The sequence below is a fragment of the Prionailurus viverrinus genome, chromosome A2 (genome assembly GCF_022837055.1).
Source record: "Prionailurus viverrinus isolate Anna chromosome A2, UM_Priviv_1.0, whole genome shotgun sequence".
Taxonomy (NCBI): Eukaryota; Metazoa; Chordata; class Mammalia; order Carnivora; family Felidae; genus Prionailurus; species Prionailurus viverrinus.
The window spans coordinates 1,689,472-1,705,567 of NC_062562.1; the positions used below are offsets into that span (position 1 = coordinate 1,689,472).

Consider the following 16,096-nt stretch of genomic DNA (forward strand, 5'->3'; position numbering starts at 1 on the left):
TCTGGGGAGTGTTTGTTCTTTTACGCTGGGCTGCACTGATGTCAGAAAATTATACAAGTTTTCCGAGTTGAACTGGAACCCCAAGCAGGCCACGGCTATTAAGGCATCTAGGTCCTGTTGTTATTTAAAACAATTTTTTTTTTAATTTTTTTTTCAACGTTTTTTATTTATTTTTGGGACAGAGAGAGACAGAGCATGAACGGGGGACGGGCAGAGAGAGAGGGAGACACAGAATCGGAAACAGGCTCCAGGCTCTGAGCCATCAGCCCAGAGCCCGACGCGGGGCTCGAACTCACGGACCGTGAGATCGTGACCTGGCCAAAGTCGGACGCTTAACCGACTGCGCCACCCAGGCGCCCCTAAAACAATTTTTTTTTAATGTTTATTTATTTTTGAGACACAGAGTGCTACGAGGGGAGGGGCACAGAGGGAGACACAGACTCTGAAGGAGGCTCCTGGCTCTAAGCTATCAGCACAGAGCCGGACGCGGGGCTCGAACCCACGGACCATGAGATCGTGACCCGAGCCGAAGCGGGACGCCCAACTGACCGAGCCAATCAGGCGCCCCATTCCTGTTATTTTAAATCTTACCAAGGTCTCCTTCTGCTCTCGTTCAAAGTCAGTCCTCACGTTCTCAAGCAGACCACCGGCACGCACAGAGGCAGAGAGAACGAGGGCTGATGCTTATTACCCGATTTATTAGAGAGATCTCTCCAACGTAAAAAGAAGGAAGGGTGGCGGGGATGGGGAGCGGGGGCCCAGGGCTGCATATGTTATTTGGGGCCAGCAGCGGCTGCAGTTACAGAGGTGCCCACGGCTCTGGGTTTGAGCGAGACGGCATTCTGTGCCCGATGAGGCCGCGCTCCAGATTGTCACACACCAGACCATAGGGGCTGAGCACACGGAACCCCCTGAGAGAATTAAGACACACGAGGTTTGCAGTTTCGTTGTTTTGAAATCAGTTCGACCATAAAAACGAGATGGGGGCGGGGCAGGCGATGCAACTGAGCCACCAGAGAAAAGGCGGTGGAGGGCGTTGACCCGCAGTGCGGAGCCAGGGGCTGCAGCGACAGTACCACGGCAAGGGACCCCAACCGGAGGGGGAGTATTGCACTGAGCCAAGTGGTGGAGGGAGGGGGCGAGGCTGGACAGAGGCCAGCGAGGGCTCTCAGGAAGTTGCACCTAGACAGTCTCAGGAAATGCCTTTCTTTTGCACAGACTGCCAGCCAGCGCTCAGGCTCTCAGCTCTCAGGGACTGCAGCCATCAGAGACGAGCCAGGACGGGAGACAGGGTGTCGCCACGAAGGAATGTAGATTCCTGTGCTGGGGGTGGGGGGGTGGGTGACAGCTGGCTGGGTCCAGAGCCTTCCTCTGGGTGGGGGTGGGAGCTGGGAAAGGCCATGAATTTGCTACACATTATAAATAAAGTCTTGCCTTCCTGCCCCCTGCCCGGAAAGTAAGCAAACCCCTCCCATCGGCACAGTCTGCAGGCCACGCTAGCATCCACGTGACAGTTCTCTGAAAAGGGACAAAGGATGCAACCAGCACAAAACAGGTCTCCAAGGGGGTCTTAGTGACCTGCACAAGAATAGAAACGTCATGATATCCAGGAGGCTTGCAAACTTCTCTTGTATCAGCATCCCAGCAATGCCTTTGTCCCGTGATGCAGGAAAGCCCAAGGGGGCCAGCAGGGCTCCCCCGCTCCCTCCTGAAGCTCCAGGTGGCTGAGGGCGCCCTGGACACGGGGCGCGCTGCTCCGGGACAGTGCCTGCTGCTCTGGTCATCCCCGCAGAACTCACATCCGTGCCCGGGCATGGGTTCTGACACCGGCTTCCGGGTGACACAGTGGTCCTTGTTAGTCATCAAGGTCTGAGATGCACCTTCGGACCTCTGTCTGCTCCGCCGTCATCCCCTTGATGGGAAGGGGTAGGGATGGACCGGCGACTTGTGGCATGCAGCCAGGGCACCCGCAGACAGATGCTGGTCTGAAATCCAGGTGAGGACGCTTCCCAGGGTCTGGACAAAGGCTCCTTGGGCAAGAGGGAGAGGACATGGTTTTGCTTCTAATCTGGGACACCCACAGGCTTGTTCTGACGGGTCGTCTGAGGGCTGTCTTCCCTGGGCTGCATGCTGGCACGTCCCGGGAGCCCCTGTGCCAGCAGCTAGGGGACAGCCCCCAGCATGCAACCTGGTTCTCCAGGGAGGAGCGGACAGCAGCCAGGCCAGCAGGCTCCCTCCAGGTACACAAAGCGAGCCGGGTGAGGGGACACGAGGGCAGACGAGGGATCCACACAGGGAACAGCAGACTATGCAGCTCCCAAGGGACTCGGAAAATCAAACTCCTGGATCAGCAGGTTCTCCACCAGGGAGGCCAGGGCTGGGAGAAATTCTTCCAGGTGAGGCTTCTGCTCCAAGCCAGCTCCCAGCTCTCCCAAGCGAGCGAGCGAGCCAGCCAGTGGGGGGCAGAGTGGGCAGGGGGAAGCCACCCCCACTGTGTCACCTTTCAAGAGGTGGGAGTGCATTTGTGTGGGGGCAGGACAGACCCTGCGATGCTGTCGGCTCCCACCGTCCCCTCTGGACACGATGGGGTCTCTGAGCCCGGAAGGGGCTGCCCCTGCTGAAGATGACAAACTAGAAAATTTTTGTTTTTCACGAAGAACTTCTTCTCTTATCGTTTAACTCACAGACGCATCGCTGTCTTAAAAAACAAACAAACAAACAAACAAACAAACACACACCCATCCCAGTCCTGGGGGGCCTGGAACTGGACAGCTGGGCAGCCTGACCATGGGGGGGACCCCTGTGCCAGGACGTGATCTCCGGAAGTCCCACGGCCTGGGGCCCAACGTCTCCCTTCGCTTGGGCCCCTCTTCTGGACAGCGAGCAGGCCGTGTGGGGACCACAGGGAAGCCCACCGTCCTGAGCTTTGGTGAGAGGGGCGGCCGCCGGCCATTCCTACTCACAGGTCAGCTGGCAGGCAGGTGGTGGGAAACAGATGCAGAGATTACAGGCATCAGCGGGGTGGAGAGCCCCCGCCCCCCAGACCACCGGTCGGCCATCCCCAAGGACGGATGTCCCGTGCCTGGCCGCAACACCTAGCCAGGGGGGCCTGTGGTCCCAGGCACCCGGCGGGGCCTCCGTGGTCCTTCCCTCCTCGGCGCCCCGTCCAAGCGGAGAGGAGGAGCCTCGGAGTGTGGGTTTCAGCCTGGGTGACCGGCCCCCCTCAGAGGGCGCCAGGTCCCCGAAGACAACTGGCCTCGTTCCCTCGGCGAGACACATTCAAGCACAGCAAAGAACCACAAGGCGCGGCGGGGTGGTTTCTCTTCTTTTCCCATCACGTCCTTTTTTTTTTTTTTTTTTTTTTCCTTTTTTATCTTTTTCTAAAAAAGCACACGTGTGCTGCCGTCTTTGTGCAAAGAGTAAGGACCCAAAATAAATACATGATCGGACACTCAGGGAGGTTCACAGTCTCACAGGCGTAGGTAGTAGACGGGAGCTGGGGGCCGCGGCCGTCGTGGAGCGAGGTCCGGCGGGCGGGCGGGCGGCGCCTCCGGGAAGCAGCCAGGGCGGCAGCGAGCGCTCGGCTCTGGGTCGGTGACTGCATAGAAATTACTGCGAAAGGCAAGGGCGCGGGTGAGGACCCCCACCCCCACCCCCGCCCTGCCGCGAGGGCCCGAGCCACCGGCCCCCTCCCGCCCCGGGCCTCCGTTTCCCCGTCTGTCCCGGGGCCCGAGAGGCCCCGGGCGTGGCGGGCCGGGGCGCACTTACTGTGTCGCTCTCGCCGTCGGAGGCTGGGTGGACCTGCGCGCTATAGTGCAGCGGGGAGTACACCCAGCTCCTCTCGTCGGCGGGCTGCAGGGCGGGCGGGCGCACGTGCAGGAAGGGCGCGCAGAAGAGCAGGGTGCGAGGAGGCGCGAGAGAGGCAGGCGGGAGGAAGGAAGAAACAGAAATAAAGGAGGCGGACCCCAACGCGGACGACGAGTAGGCGGCTCAGCCCCCGCTGTCCTCTCCCCGACAGGCCCCAGCCCCACCTGGACGGCCCCCTCGGAGCGGCGGCAGTGCGGGGTGGGCGGCAGGGAGCGGCGCGGTGCAGGGGTGGGGGGTGCAGGCAGGGCCCGGAGCAGCGAAGGGGAAGGGAGGGGCGTGGGGGCGTGGCCTGTTTGCTGTCCCCTCCCCTCCCGCTCGGCCCTCCCCCCCGGCACCCTCGCCTCGGTCCTAGCCCCGCGGGCGGCGCTCCGGCCTCAGTCCTGCCTGCTGTGCGGCCAGTGGGGCCGCCAGCTGGGGCAGGGCCCTGGGGACCCTCCGCTGGGGGTCCCGGGTGATGTGGGCAGTCGGGGACACAGGGTGGAGGCTGTTTCCTCATGCCCCAAACGCACAGATAGCCGGGAGACACCCAGGCGCGGGCCACCCAGACAGCAAGCAACACAGGCCCAGCCAGGGGGTGCGCTCTTCCGGCTGTGACGGGGAAGGGGGTCGCCATTCTGGGTCGGACTGGCGGGGAGGGCACGTGTGCCCTCAGCACCCACCCACACGTGTCCGTCCTGGGTCTGCTCCCACCACAAGAATCCTCCCCACCCCCAGCCCCCTTCTCCTTTTTCTTTCTCTTCTCTCCTGCCCCCCCCCCCATTCTTCAGTGCCTGTAGACCTACCCCCTTGCCCCGCCTCTGCTGGGAGCAGTGGGCCTGAGCACGCACCTGCCCTGGCCACGCCCCCCTGGGCGTCCACGGCCCCCAAAACCCAAAACGCCCCCAGACCTGCCCCTCCTGCGTCCGACCCCGACCACCAGCCTCGCCTCTACAAGGGGTGGCTTCTTCAGGGCCTCGTGAAGGACAAGCACCAGCGTGCGGCCTCTACGCTCTCTGGGTGAGCCCAGGCCCTCCCGCCCCACCTTGGGGCCCCCGCCTCTGCCCACCCCACCCTGCTCCTCCTCCAAGCTCTTGCCGCGGGACCTGCCCCCACAGGCCAGAACTCCCCGGTACCCACACGAGGCACGGCCCGCCTCGGGGCACCTCGGCCAGCTCATTCTTGCCCCAGCACCCGGCCCAGGGGCCCCTGGCCCAGGGCTACACGCCCCCTGAGGGCTGTCCGCTGGCGGATGGACTCGAGCAGGGGCGCACAGGCCCTGCGGCTGCTTGCTGGTCACAGCACAACAAAAGCCGCTGCCTGCCCGGGAGTCCCCGCGGCGGGTGGGGGTGGGGGTGGGGGTGGGGGTGGGGGTGGGGGCGGGGAGGAGGAGCCGCCACAGATAGACGACCTGAGGGTAGCTGCCCCTGTAGGGCAAGAACATGGGACAAGAGGGTCTGTGCCTGCACTCTGCAAAGGGCCTGCCCGCGGAAGCGATGGCGGGCAGCAGGACGCAGAACCCCGTGGTGACCCCACTAAGGTGGGGCCAAGGACACACGGTCCCAGGTTCTGCAGGCCCTCGGGCCTGACCCACCCATCTAGCCCTCTCGCTCTTCTCTCTCCTCCCCGGTGCCCCCCACTGGCTTCCGCTGTGCCCCCCATGGAGCCCAGCCTTCCCTCTCCCACCTCCCCACACCCCGGTGATTCTAGGTCAGGGTCAACCCCTCTCCAGGCAGCCTTTGCAAAGCACTCCCCTGGGGGCCCTCCGGGGCCTGCTCTTAGATCATCCTAGGGGTGTTGCATCCCTGACTCACGAGGACACAGCACAGCAGGAAGGCCTGGGGAAGCGGTTTCCACCTCTCGGGTTAGCTCAGTGCCGGCGACCAGGGATGCTCAGAGGCATTTGGGGCTGGGGGGTGTGAGCCTCTGAGGGGCCTCGTCTTGAGAACAGAAACTTACTTCAGGTACTCAACCTGTTCTGCCTGCTTGGAGCGCTGTGTGGCTCCGGGCAGGTTACCTGGCCTCTCTGGGCCCTCATTTACTGCTCATGATGCCAATTATCAGGCACCGATGCTGGCACTGCCGCATGAGGTGCACATAGCGTCCCAAACCCATTACGTAGAGGAGGGTCCCCGAGACACAGGGGCTGCCTGGGAGCCTGGACCCAGATTTTATGTAAACCGTGGGCCCTCGTGGGCTTCCTGGGGAGCCGAGACCTTGGTCCCTCCACTGTGGGAGGAGTATGGAAAGACCACCCCCCCCTCCTGCGGCTAAGAGCCTGGCTTTGCAGTCCCTTTGCTGACCCATGTGACCACCTGCTTCCACAGGGCAGACGCCCCTTGGGGAGCCATCGGCAGCGAGGTCTGACTATGGGACAAGTGTCCTCTGACCTGTCCCTGACTTGGGTGGGCTGGGGGGAGGGGCAGAGGCCGCCAGGGGCTGGGGTCAGATGCAGACCCCGCCGCCACGGCCACGTCCCCTTATCCCCGGCCATGTGTGCCTACAGGCCCAGCGGTGACATCACCAGGGGACACGTGGCTGGTCTCGGTCAAGGTGCTTTCTTCCCCAAGTCCCTTCTCAGAGGCCACGGGACAGCCGGGACCTGTGGCTCCCTGCTGCCCAGGGTGGTGGGTCGGGGGCTGGGCTCCCTGGAGGCCTGCCGTGGTCACTTACAGTCCCTGAGGAGCTCAGCGTCACGGCCCGCAGTCGGCGATGCCGGGGAGAGTAAATCCAGTACCTCCCATCGGTGAACTGGGCGGGCCGGGCGAGCGGGGGGAAGAAGCAGACAGAGGACAGGATGAGGCAGCGGAATCCGGGAATCCGGCGGGGAGGTCAGGAGGGGAGGGCGCGGGGCAGGGGCGGGTAAGCCGACGGCCAAGCGGGAGGGGAGTCTGGGGGTGGCGGGGTCCCGCTCTGGCCCGCTACCTTCTCTGCTGCCTGCAGGGCCTGGCCACCCACTCAGGCGACAGGACCCAGACGCGCACATCGAACACGGCCCCGGGGCCGCCTCGCACACTGATCCGCAGAATGGGACACAAACCAAGCCCCCCGGGGACGGGGAGATGACGGCGGGTGTGGGGACGCACACACAGTGCACCTGTTACGACTCCAGGCCAGACAGAGGCCCCAAGACAGACAGCAGTGTGGTGTTAGCTAGGAGACAGCGGTGCGGCAGGCCCCCAGCTCACGGGACCCGGGGGGGGGGGGGGGGGGAGACGAGATCAAAGGTCCGGGAGGGAGACAGGCAGGCCCCTCCACTGCACGAGGCCACTTGGCCACCCGGCACCCATCTCACCCAGGCTCCCGGCCCAGCTAACCTGTCTACCTGTGGGAGATGCAGGGCGGGAGGCGACCCCCAGCTCTGGAAGAGAGGTCCCGGGTCCCCGGGTCCCCGGGTCCAGGCCCCTTCCTGCTGCGACAGACCCCACCTCCTCCAGGAGCAACCGTGAGTCCTCGGCCACGAGGTTGGCAGCATGAAGCACACCTGTCCCACCTGCCCCTCGCCACAGTCCCCTTACCTCCCCGAGAACAGAACCCACCTGGCCGTACCCCCCACCCCCCTCCCAGCAGGAGAAGGGCCACGCAGCCTGCAGCCCTTAGCAGCCAGCCCCGGGGCTGCCCGGGACCTACGGGGCCCTGTGGGGCTCGGAGCTCGAGGACAGGGCAGTTCCCCTGACTTGGGGTGGCCTGGCCTGGAGGGCGCGGGGCAGGGCGTTCCCACAGCACGTGAGCGTGTGGGTGTAAATGCGTGCGAAGGCACACTGGGAGTGCGAGAGCGTGCGGAGGGGAGCGTTGACCCGTGAGTGCACGTCTGTGTCCACAGGAGTGCCTTGTGAGCGCGTGAGTGCGTCTGGTCGAGGGCCTGGCGACGTCGGGAGCTGCAGGGGACTTACAAAGTAGATGTCAGTGGCGGGCGCGTCCTCCTCATCCGAGGCCTGGCTGGCGGGCTCCGAGGCCTGGCTGGCCGTTTCTGCTTCGGCAGCAGCAGAGGCACAGGCTGGGGAAGCCTCCACCCTGGGGACACAGGGACTCGGGAGTCCTGGGGGCAGGGCTCTGGACGGCACCCACCTGCCCCAGCCCCCGCCGCAGGGTCCTGCCTGCCCCCTCCCCTCTCATCAGTGGGGCAGCACAGACGCGAAAGACTCAGGAGGCCAAATAAAACAGAACCTCCCCATCACTGCTGAGGCCCAGGAGATAATCGGCCCTCCCGCGAATGGGTGAGCACACACCAGTGGGCGGGCAGGTCCCGGCGCCACCATCACTCCCCGTGCAACCCTGAGGGTCCTTTCCCGTCCGAGCCTCAGTTTCCCCATCTGTGGAGGAGGGACGCCGGGCACCCACCATGTCGGGTCAGAACCTCTTTCTCATCTTCACCGAGCACTTCCTCTGGGCCAGGCCCTTTCAGGAACCTTGCCTGAATTCACCCAGCGACCCTCCACTGGGGAGGGGACTGCCACCCTCCTGAGTTACAGACAGGTAACTGAGGCTCCAGATGGAAAGTGAGGCGTGTCCTAAGCCGAGTGACCGGGGATGGATTCCAGCTCCTGAGCAGAATGACAGGCTCTGAGATGGGGGAGCACCTCTACCCTTGGAGGGATGGGCTGTTTTGGGGGCAAAGACCGAAAGACGCGTTATACTGTTAAGAATTCAGTTAAGGGCAAAAAAGCCACGGGTAGCAGAAACCGCTGTGTGTGCACACACGGGTCTGTGCGTGTCAAATAAATTCTATTTTTTTTTTTTACTGTTTATTGTTTTTTAATGTTTATTTTGAGAGAGAGAGAAATAGCGCGACATCAAACGTGAGAGGGGGGAGGGGCAGAGAATCCCAGGCAGGCTCCAAGCCATCCGAGCAGAGCCCGATGTGGGGCTTGATCTCACGAACCATGAGATCATGGCTTGAGCTGAGATCAAGAGCCAGCTGCTCAACTGAATGAGCCACCCAGGCGCCCCTCCAAATAAACTCTGCATGGCAAAGTGCAGCCTGGGAATGTGTGTCTGTGAGAGTGAAGTAAGGTCTCTCGAAACGCAATGGAAATTTTAAAAAGCACATAAAGCGGAAATCGTGACAGAAGCGAGAAAAATTCGATCACGATGCCGATTGTAGGACCAAACACACCAAAGAGGAGAAACGAGGATGTGACACAACTGAATGCCATCAATCGATACATCAGACAGAGCGGGCTCAGAACTTTCCATCCCTTCACAGAGAACACACGTTGTTCACACACGTCCGCTGACCTTAAACAATGAACTCTGTGGGGCCCCTGGCTGGCTCAGTCGGTTGAGCATCCGACTTCGGCTCAGGTCATGATCTCACAGTTCGTGAGTTCCAACCCCACATCGGAGTCTCTGCTCTCAGCGCAGAGCCCATTTCGGATCCTCTGTCCCCCTCTCTCTCTGCCCTTCCCCCGCTTGCATTCTCTCTCCCTCTCCCTCAAAATAAACAAACATTTAAAAAACAAAATCTGGGGGCGCCTGGGTGGCGCAGTCGGTTAAGCGGCCGACTTCAGCCAGGTCACGATCTCGCGGTCCGTGAGTTCGAGCCCCGCGTCGGGCTCTGGGCTGATGGCTCGGAGCCTGGAGCCTGTTTCCGATTCTGTGTCTCCCTCTCTCTCTGACCCTCGCCCGTTCATGCTCTGTCTCTCTCTGTCCCCCCCCCCCAAAAAAAAAAATAAAAATAAAAATAAAAAACAAAATCTGTATTGGAGCAGAAAGGCTAAATGTTTTTAAAACATACGTGGATTTTCTAGGCTGCTTCCTTCAACTTAAAGCTAAGACTAAGTACTGAAAATGTAAACAAAACAGTCTTCAAATACTCCAAAGTTGGGAGACACTCCTAAATAAACCTTGCAGCAGGGTCTCCATGGACGTGGGGGCGGATGGTTCTCTGGGGGCGTGCGGGGCAGGGCACGATTCTGGCCACAGGTGTCCCCAGACACCAGCCCCATGTCCTCTGGGGGCCAAGAGCCACTGCCTCGGGTCAGAGAGGACGTGAGAAGCGAAATGACACGCTTCGGCAGGCCAGTATAGACGAGCCGCTTCTCGCTGAGCCCACGGACGGCGGCATTAGCGCCGGGTGGCCCACGCGCGGCCGGGAGCGCCTCCTTGTCTGAGACACACGGGAGCCTGAACCCCCGTCTGCGCCGGAGAGGCAGGAAAGCGCACGGAAACAAACCAGGAGGAGTCCGTGAATCGGGCACACGACACGACGGGGGAAGCGGGCTGAGCCCAGAAGGCTCCCTGGGGAGCCGGGGCCCCACTCCTGCCACCTCGGGGCTCCAGGCTGGGGACCCCAGGGGCTGAGGAAGAATCCCAGGACTGGCGCACAGCCGGCGGCTCTGCCGGAGACCCGAGGCGCCGGAGGAGCCCCTGCGCGGATCGCCCACTTCCCGCTGCCCGCACCGCCCCTTCCAGGGCCCCATTCCCGGCCCCAGAGCGCGGACCCCATTACCCAGCCTGCCTCGGGGGCCAGCTGGCCACGTGGCCACGCTCAGCCAATGGGATCAGAGCAGAAGCCGAGCGCAGAGTCGGGCAACGGGACGGCTGCCGGCCCGCTGGCTGGTGACTCACCCCGCGTCTTCCTCCTTGGGGACCACGATCTCCACGCTGCACGCGGACTCCACCTGCACCGTGACCTGCTGCAGGTCCTCCTCCACGTGTGTCTCCTCTTGGGACCTGGAGGCAGTGGGAAGCTGCACCTCACGCTCTCTCTCCTCACCGGAACTCTGCCCCCCGGGGGTGGGGGTGGGGGTGCACCAGGCAAGCTCCAGGCCGGTGGATCTCCAGTCCTGGTGGGAAGCTGGGAGCCTCCGTGGGGTGCTCCCTCTGGGTGCCACCTGACCAGCGCCCTGAGCTGGCCCAGCTCACCCCTGCGGTCTGCAAGGGGGCAGGGACTGACAGTGACCCCAGTACCAGCAGGGGAATAATGTGTGAATGGTGGCCTGGATCCTGCCCACCCTCCTGGGGGTAGCTGGGCCCTGGCCTGGAGGTGGGGTGGCTCCGCGGGGTTCAACGATCCAGGCCCCTGATGTAGACGCGTCAGAACATTTGGGCCGCCAGGAATGGACAATGTCTCCGCAGAGCAACACCAGAGAGCAAAAAGGTCGTGGAGGCTGGAGGGGGCAGCTGGACAGAGGGAAACGCTTTCCACCGAAAGTGCTTTATGCCGTAACTTTCTCTCCAACTGGCAGGAATATTTAACCCCCAAACTAAGGAAGGCAAGCCCTACAGGTCGTTGTAAGATCCAGCAAGAGGAACCACCCAAGTGCCCCCGGGGAGGGGGGGGTGGGGGGGGTGGGCAGGCGAAGCCCTGTGACGTGGAAGAGAAGCAGCGGGGGCTCCACGTGCTCACAGCCGGCCTTGACCTGTAAGTGTGCACAGCAAGGGGCCTGCGGTGGCACAGGCCTCTGCTTGTGTCAAGACAAGGCAGAAACAGGCCGTGTGTACGTTTTCCATAAGCTCATAATGTAGTTCCAGAAAGAGACAAAAAAACAAAAGACCCGTCCAGGGGTGGCCCCCATGGAAGGGAACGGGCATGGGGGGGGGGGGGGGGGGCGGGGCATTCACTACATTCTCTTTTGTACCCCTTAGAATAAAAACTAATAAAATTAAAAGATCAACAAACAGGTGCAGGGAAGGGAGTGGGAGGGTGGAAAGAATTACAAAGTGACTCACGATTCTGTGCACTTCTAGGCCCTAACGTAAATCCGCGCCCAGGCAAGTGGTCAGAGAGGCGGGGCTCTGGGCGGGAAGGCAGACCGGGTGCGAGGGGGAGGGGAAGAGAGAGGAGAGGCCTTGCGGGGAGACCGTGGGGCCAGGTGGGGAGAAGCTGGGGTCTCATCTCACCGGCCATCCTGTCCGGAAGACTGTGTGCGCCGCCTACGGAGAGACGCAAGCAGGTGGAACCGGTGGCGGAGGCAGCCCGCCCCACCCGGTACAGGGGATGTGGCCACGCCCCCGCCTCGCGGAGGGAGACGCCCCCGGCCCCTCACCGGTACCGTGGCTGCTCTGAGGTCTCCGAGGGAGATCGCTCTGGGATGGAGAGGGACGTGGAAGACAGGGTTGTGGCGATGGAGGCGGTGGTGGCCTCCTCAAAGGATGGCGGCGTGCAGGGCAGGAGGTCGGGCCGGCCTGTGGGGAGGAGGCTGTGGGCGCCTGCAGGAGCCGGGTCCCCAGGGCAAACCTTCCGGGCCTCTGGCTCCACCTGTGGCTCGGCTCACCTTCTGCACCCATGCCCCACCCCCACCGGCCACCCAACACTACGTCCTGCTGGCCAGCTTTAAGAGGGCAAATGCATTCCGATTTACCCCTGGCACAACAGCTTCCAGCAGCCCACCCGTCCTGGAGGCCCACAGGTCCTGCTCCACCTGCCCACCTCCTCGCTCACTCCGCTGCGACCGCACAGGCCTCTCACTGTTCCTCCAACGCGCTAGGCCTACTACTGCCCCAGGCCCTTTGCACATGCAGTCTCTCCCTTGATGCTATTCCCCCAGACCCTCCCTGTCTGGCATCTTTGACTCCTTAACCCTGGAAACTGGGAGGGACCTTCCAAAACACCATGCCCAACCCCATCAAGTGCTTCATCCCTCTGGGTGTCTGCACACCTGGTGATGGGGTGGGTCACCTCTCCCTCCGCAGCACTCCCCAGAGGGCTGTAGATCTCAGACTGGGATGGGGGCGGGGTGACTGTGACCCAGGCCCTTCCCATCCAAGTACCAGCTTCAGGGAACCTTTTCTCACACTGGGGTGCTCCCTGCGTCCCCTCCCCTCTCGGCCCCCCAGGGACGTCGTCTTTCCCCAGCAGCCCCCTGATCTCTCCTGTCACCGAGGCGCCCGCTCCCCAGCCTGCCCGGTCACCTTCGTCCTCCAGCGTGGGGTAGCTGCGGGCCCCCCGAAGGTCATACTGGGCATCTTCCCGCTCGCTGGGGATCTGGCTGGCCGAGAAGGCGGCCGTGGGCCCCAGGGGCTTGACAGCCAATGACGCACCACGGCCCTTCTTGGACGGGGAGGACTTCAGGGCTGTGGAGAGAGGCACACTGGCGCTCAGGGGCCGCCTGGGAGCCCCCGGCAACCCTGAGGCAGGGGCCCCCAGCCCCCATCCCTCCTGTGCGCGGAAGCCTGCTCGCCACCCCCGCGAGGCCCGCTGCCTGCACACATGGCCCCCGCTGCCCGGCCTCCAGCCCGGCCCTCAAGCCTGGGCGACGAGCCGCTGTCTTTGTGGAGAAAACCCTGCCCTGCTTTCTACCCGGCTCTGCCTCGGGAGGCACCAGGAGGCCCCCTTGTCGCAGCCCGCCCTGGCTGTGGCCTCCACTTTCAGACAGGAAAGAGAAGGCCTTGGGGCGTGCAGGGCTCAGCACCAAGGGCCTGGTCCAACCTGGGACCAGCGGCCTGTGGAATGCGGCTCAGCCCTTCCGGGCCCCAGCATCCTCGCCTGTAACAACAGGGTCGGACAAGGTGGGTGAACCCCGCAACACCCTCGGCACCGGGCCCAGCCCACCGGCCCCCGTCACAGTGTCCTCCCCGTCCCTGCTGCAAGCTCTGGCCCCGGGACGGCCGGCACAAACCCCAGCACACAGTACGTGCTCAATTCGCCTTGTGAACAGCCCTCCGGTACCTGGAGGCTGGTGAGCCCCCCGGACCACAGTGAGAATGACGCCCCAGGAGAGGTTCCAAGGCATGGCACGTGGACGCCGATGAACAACCCACTCTCAGGAGACAATCCCACTGCCGTCAATTTCAAGCTCCCGGCTAGATGTCACTGAACGTGGCGTTGTGTTGGCTCGACGAGCCGGCTCCAGGTGACCAAGCTGGGTCACGGCCCACACAGGCCTGGCCCAGGCCGGGAGAGCAGGTAGGCACTGGGCACTTAACACCTACTGTGTGCCAGGCCCCAGCCTAGACACTGGGGACACAGAGCGACCAAGGCTGACGAGAACGCTGCCTTCTGGGGACACAGGGTGCGGGGGGCAGATGGCGGACAGACACACGGGGAGAAAGGCCCCTTCTGGGATGTGTGCCGGGATCTGGGACTCGAGGCCCAACAGACACCCAGGGGGCAAGAGCCGCCTCTGTCCTGCGTCCTCCTCGACAATGCCGGGTCCCGGCTGCTGACCGGCCGCCTCCGCGTCCACCAAGGCGGTTTCCTCGGTGACGGCACGAGGCTGTAAGTGGTCCCCCTAAATGTGCACCGGTGCAGGGTCAAGCCCAGCTGCTGCGTGTGTACAGATGGGGAAACTGAGGCACAGGGCGGGGCATCGCTTGCTGGAGGTCACCCCGGCAGGAGGCAGTGCAGCCAGGACTCGAGCTCAGACGGTGGGCCCCAGGCCCTGCGCTGGGCCCCGTGAGCGTGGTGCCCTGACCCTCCCGTTCTCTGGACCGAGTCCCTGACCGAGGCCCAAGGATGGCCGAGTAGCGGGAGGTGACCCTGTGGGCTCGCTCGGCTCTTGGCCGCCCTGCCTCCCGTCTCTGCACCCCGGGGGCCCTCCTGCCCAAAGTGCCTGGGAGGCTCACAGGAGTTCTTCCGGAAGACCGTGTTGCTCATGAACTTGAAGAAGCGCTCTGCGTAGAAGCTGGGCCGGTGGACAGAGACGGTGTCCTGGGAAGCGAAACAAGAGCCCGAGGGCAGAAGGGCGTGAGTGCTGTGGTCCCGCCAGGAGCTCCCCGGGTCCCGCGGGACAGCCCAGGGCGCAGGCGGGCGGCGGGGCAAAGCCGCCCATGTGGGGAGGGGGCTGGATCCCCAGCACGGGGCTTCCTGGACGGACCCGGGGGTCAGGTGACGGTGGCAGAGGGCAGGGTGGGAGGGAGACTCCGCCATCATAAACCCGTCTGTATTTCTAATCCTTTGAACCATGGGAAGCGACAGCTACTCAAAGAGGTAGACGAATGAACGTCGAAACACGGAAACCAGAGCAATTCTCTGAGAGCGAGCCTCAACAAAGGACGGCTGGACGCCCGTTTTGTAAGGGACGGTTGGTGGCGCACAGCCACGCCTGAGGTGGGGACAGGCGGCCGCGGGTGTCCCTCGGTCCCACCCCCCCCCCCCCCGGGGGTGACGACCACAGGTGCCCCCGGACAGGGCCCGGGTCCTCCTCCTGCTGTAACGTAACAGAACCCACAGGGGACTCGCGGCCTCCAGGGTGAAAGCGACACGTCCCATCCTCGCTGCAGCGAGGCGTGACCGCAGGACCGCGTTCTGGCAGGTGGTGGGGGAGACGAGGCAGTGACAGCTTCCGCGCTCTCCTCTGCCTGGAGTGCCCTGTGGGGGGCCAGCCGCGTGGGCCACGCCCAGGAGTGTGCAGCGCCAGGCAGAAGCAGCCGGCCCTGGACTCCAGGGGCCACCCCACCTGCCCCAGACCGTTCACGCCTGTGTGGCTACGCTGACCACCGTTTGGGCCCCCGAACCCGAGCAGCCTCGGTAGGGCTTACAGTGCCTCCGGCTGCCATGGCTTTGTGACGCCGTGAGAGGGTTCCTGCCCCCTGGCCCTTCTTGGTACACCCTCTGGAAGCTCCCATCTGGACCGTCCAAACACTCTCTGAGGGGTGTTGGGGGCCGGCTGGGGTTCTGGATTTTACAGACCGCACGCATGCAGACAGCCCTTAGCGTTTCAGTAAGAATCGGTCTGAAGGGAGCCACGGGAGGACGGGCATGCATCGAGGCCCCAGCCAGCTCGTCAGCCCAACCGGACCGGGGTGCTAGGGCTGCTGGCGCAGGTGCACCGTTTGGTCCCCAACGGCTGGCCTGCCCCGTGGGTGTGGCCAGTGCCCGAGCCCCCTCCGTCTTGCGCGTTTCCAGACTGCTCTTTGCCTAGCTGGCCCCTGACTCTCCCGGTCGGGCGGTCTTTGGGAATCCTCCCAGCTCAGCTTGGGCGTCCTCTCCTCCAAGAAGCCCTTCCGTGCCCCTCACCAGTGGCTCAGACCCCACTGCCGGACGGCCTACAGCTAGCTGCCTGCCCTCTCCCGTCTTGACCCGGACCCCTTGGCCTGTGACTGCCGGGGCACACGGCCGCCCCCACGGGACACTGGCTCCGGGAAGGGAGGCCCGTGTTTCTCGGCTCTGGAGCACCTGTGCCTGGCCCCGGGAGACCAGCACGTCTGTGGACTGACGCGTGAAGGCACAATGCTCACCCCGTCGTGGACAAGAGCCTTCCAGGTGTGTTCCAGCTTCTTGATGAACCTGCAGAGAAAACGAGTGAACCAAGGTGGTCCTCTAGTGGGGCGGTCCCGTCCCCAGGGGACACTGGGCCATGTCTGGGGA

General features: G+C 63.6%; 1 protein-coding gene across 7 annotated transcripts in view; it reads right to left on the reverse strand.

Annotated features, from left to right (window-relative positions):
* Positions 1–678: 678 nt before the first annotated feature.
* Positions 679–16,096, reverse strand: part of PIP5K1C (phosphatidylinositol-4-phosphate 5-kinase type 1 gamma) — a 50,449-nt gene continuing 35,031 nt past the window's right edge. For 3 of the 7 annotated variants that reach the window (XM_047848614.1, XM_047848646.1, XM_047848645.1), the window contains exons 10-17: positions 15,967–16,015; positions 14,353–14,437; positions 12,700–12,861; positions 11,835–11,973; positions 11,689–11,721; positions 10,414–10,518; positions 7,737–7,857; positions 5,537–6,594 (exon numbers count right to left, since the gene is read on the reverse strand). In XM_047848614.1, coding sequence (XP_047704570.1) covers positions 6,421–6,594; positions 7,737–7,857; positions 10,414–10,518; positions 11,689–11,721; positions 11,835–11,973; positions 12,700–12,861; positions 14,353–14,437; positions 15,967–16,015 — 868 coding nt within the window. In that variant the 3' untranslated portion in view covers positions 5,537–6,420. Of the gene's footprint in view, positions 3,613–3,768; positions 3,853–5,536; positions 6,595–7,736; positions 7,858–10,413; positions 10,519–11,688; positions 11,722–11,834; positions 11,974–12,699; positions 12,862–14,352; positions 14,438–15,966; positions 16,016–16,096 lie in introns of those variants that run through there. The other 4 variants (XM_047848632.1, XM_047848641.1, XM_047848647.1 and 1 more) reach the window with 4 other exon arrangements.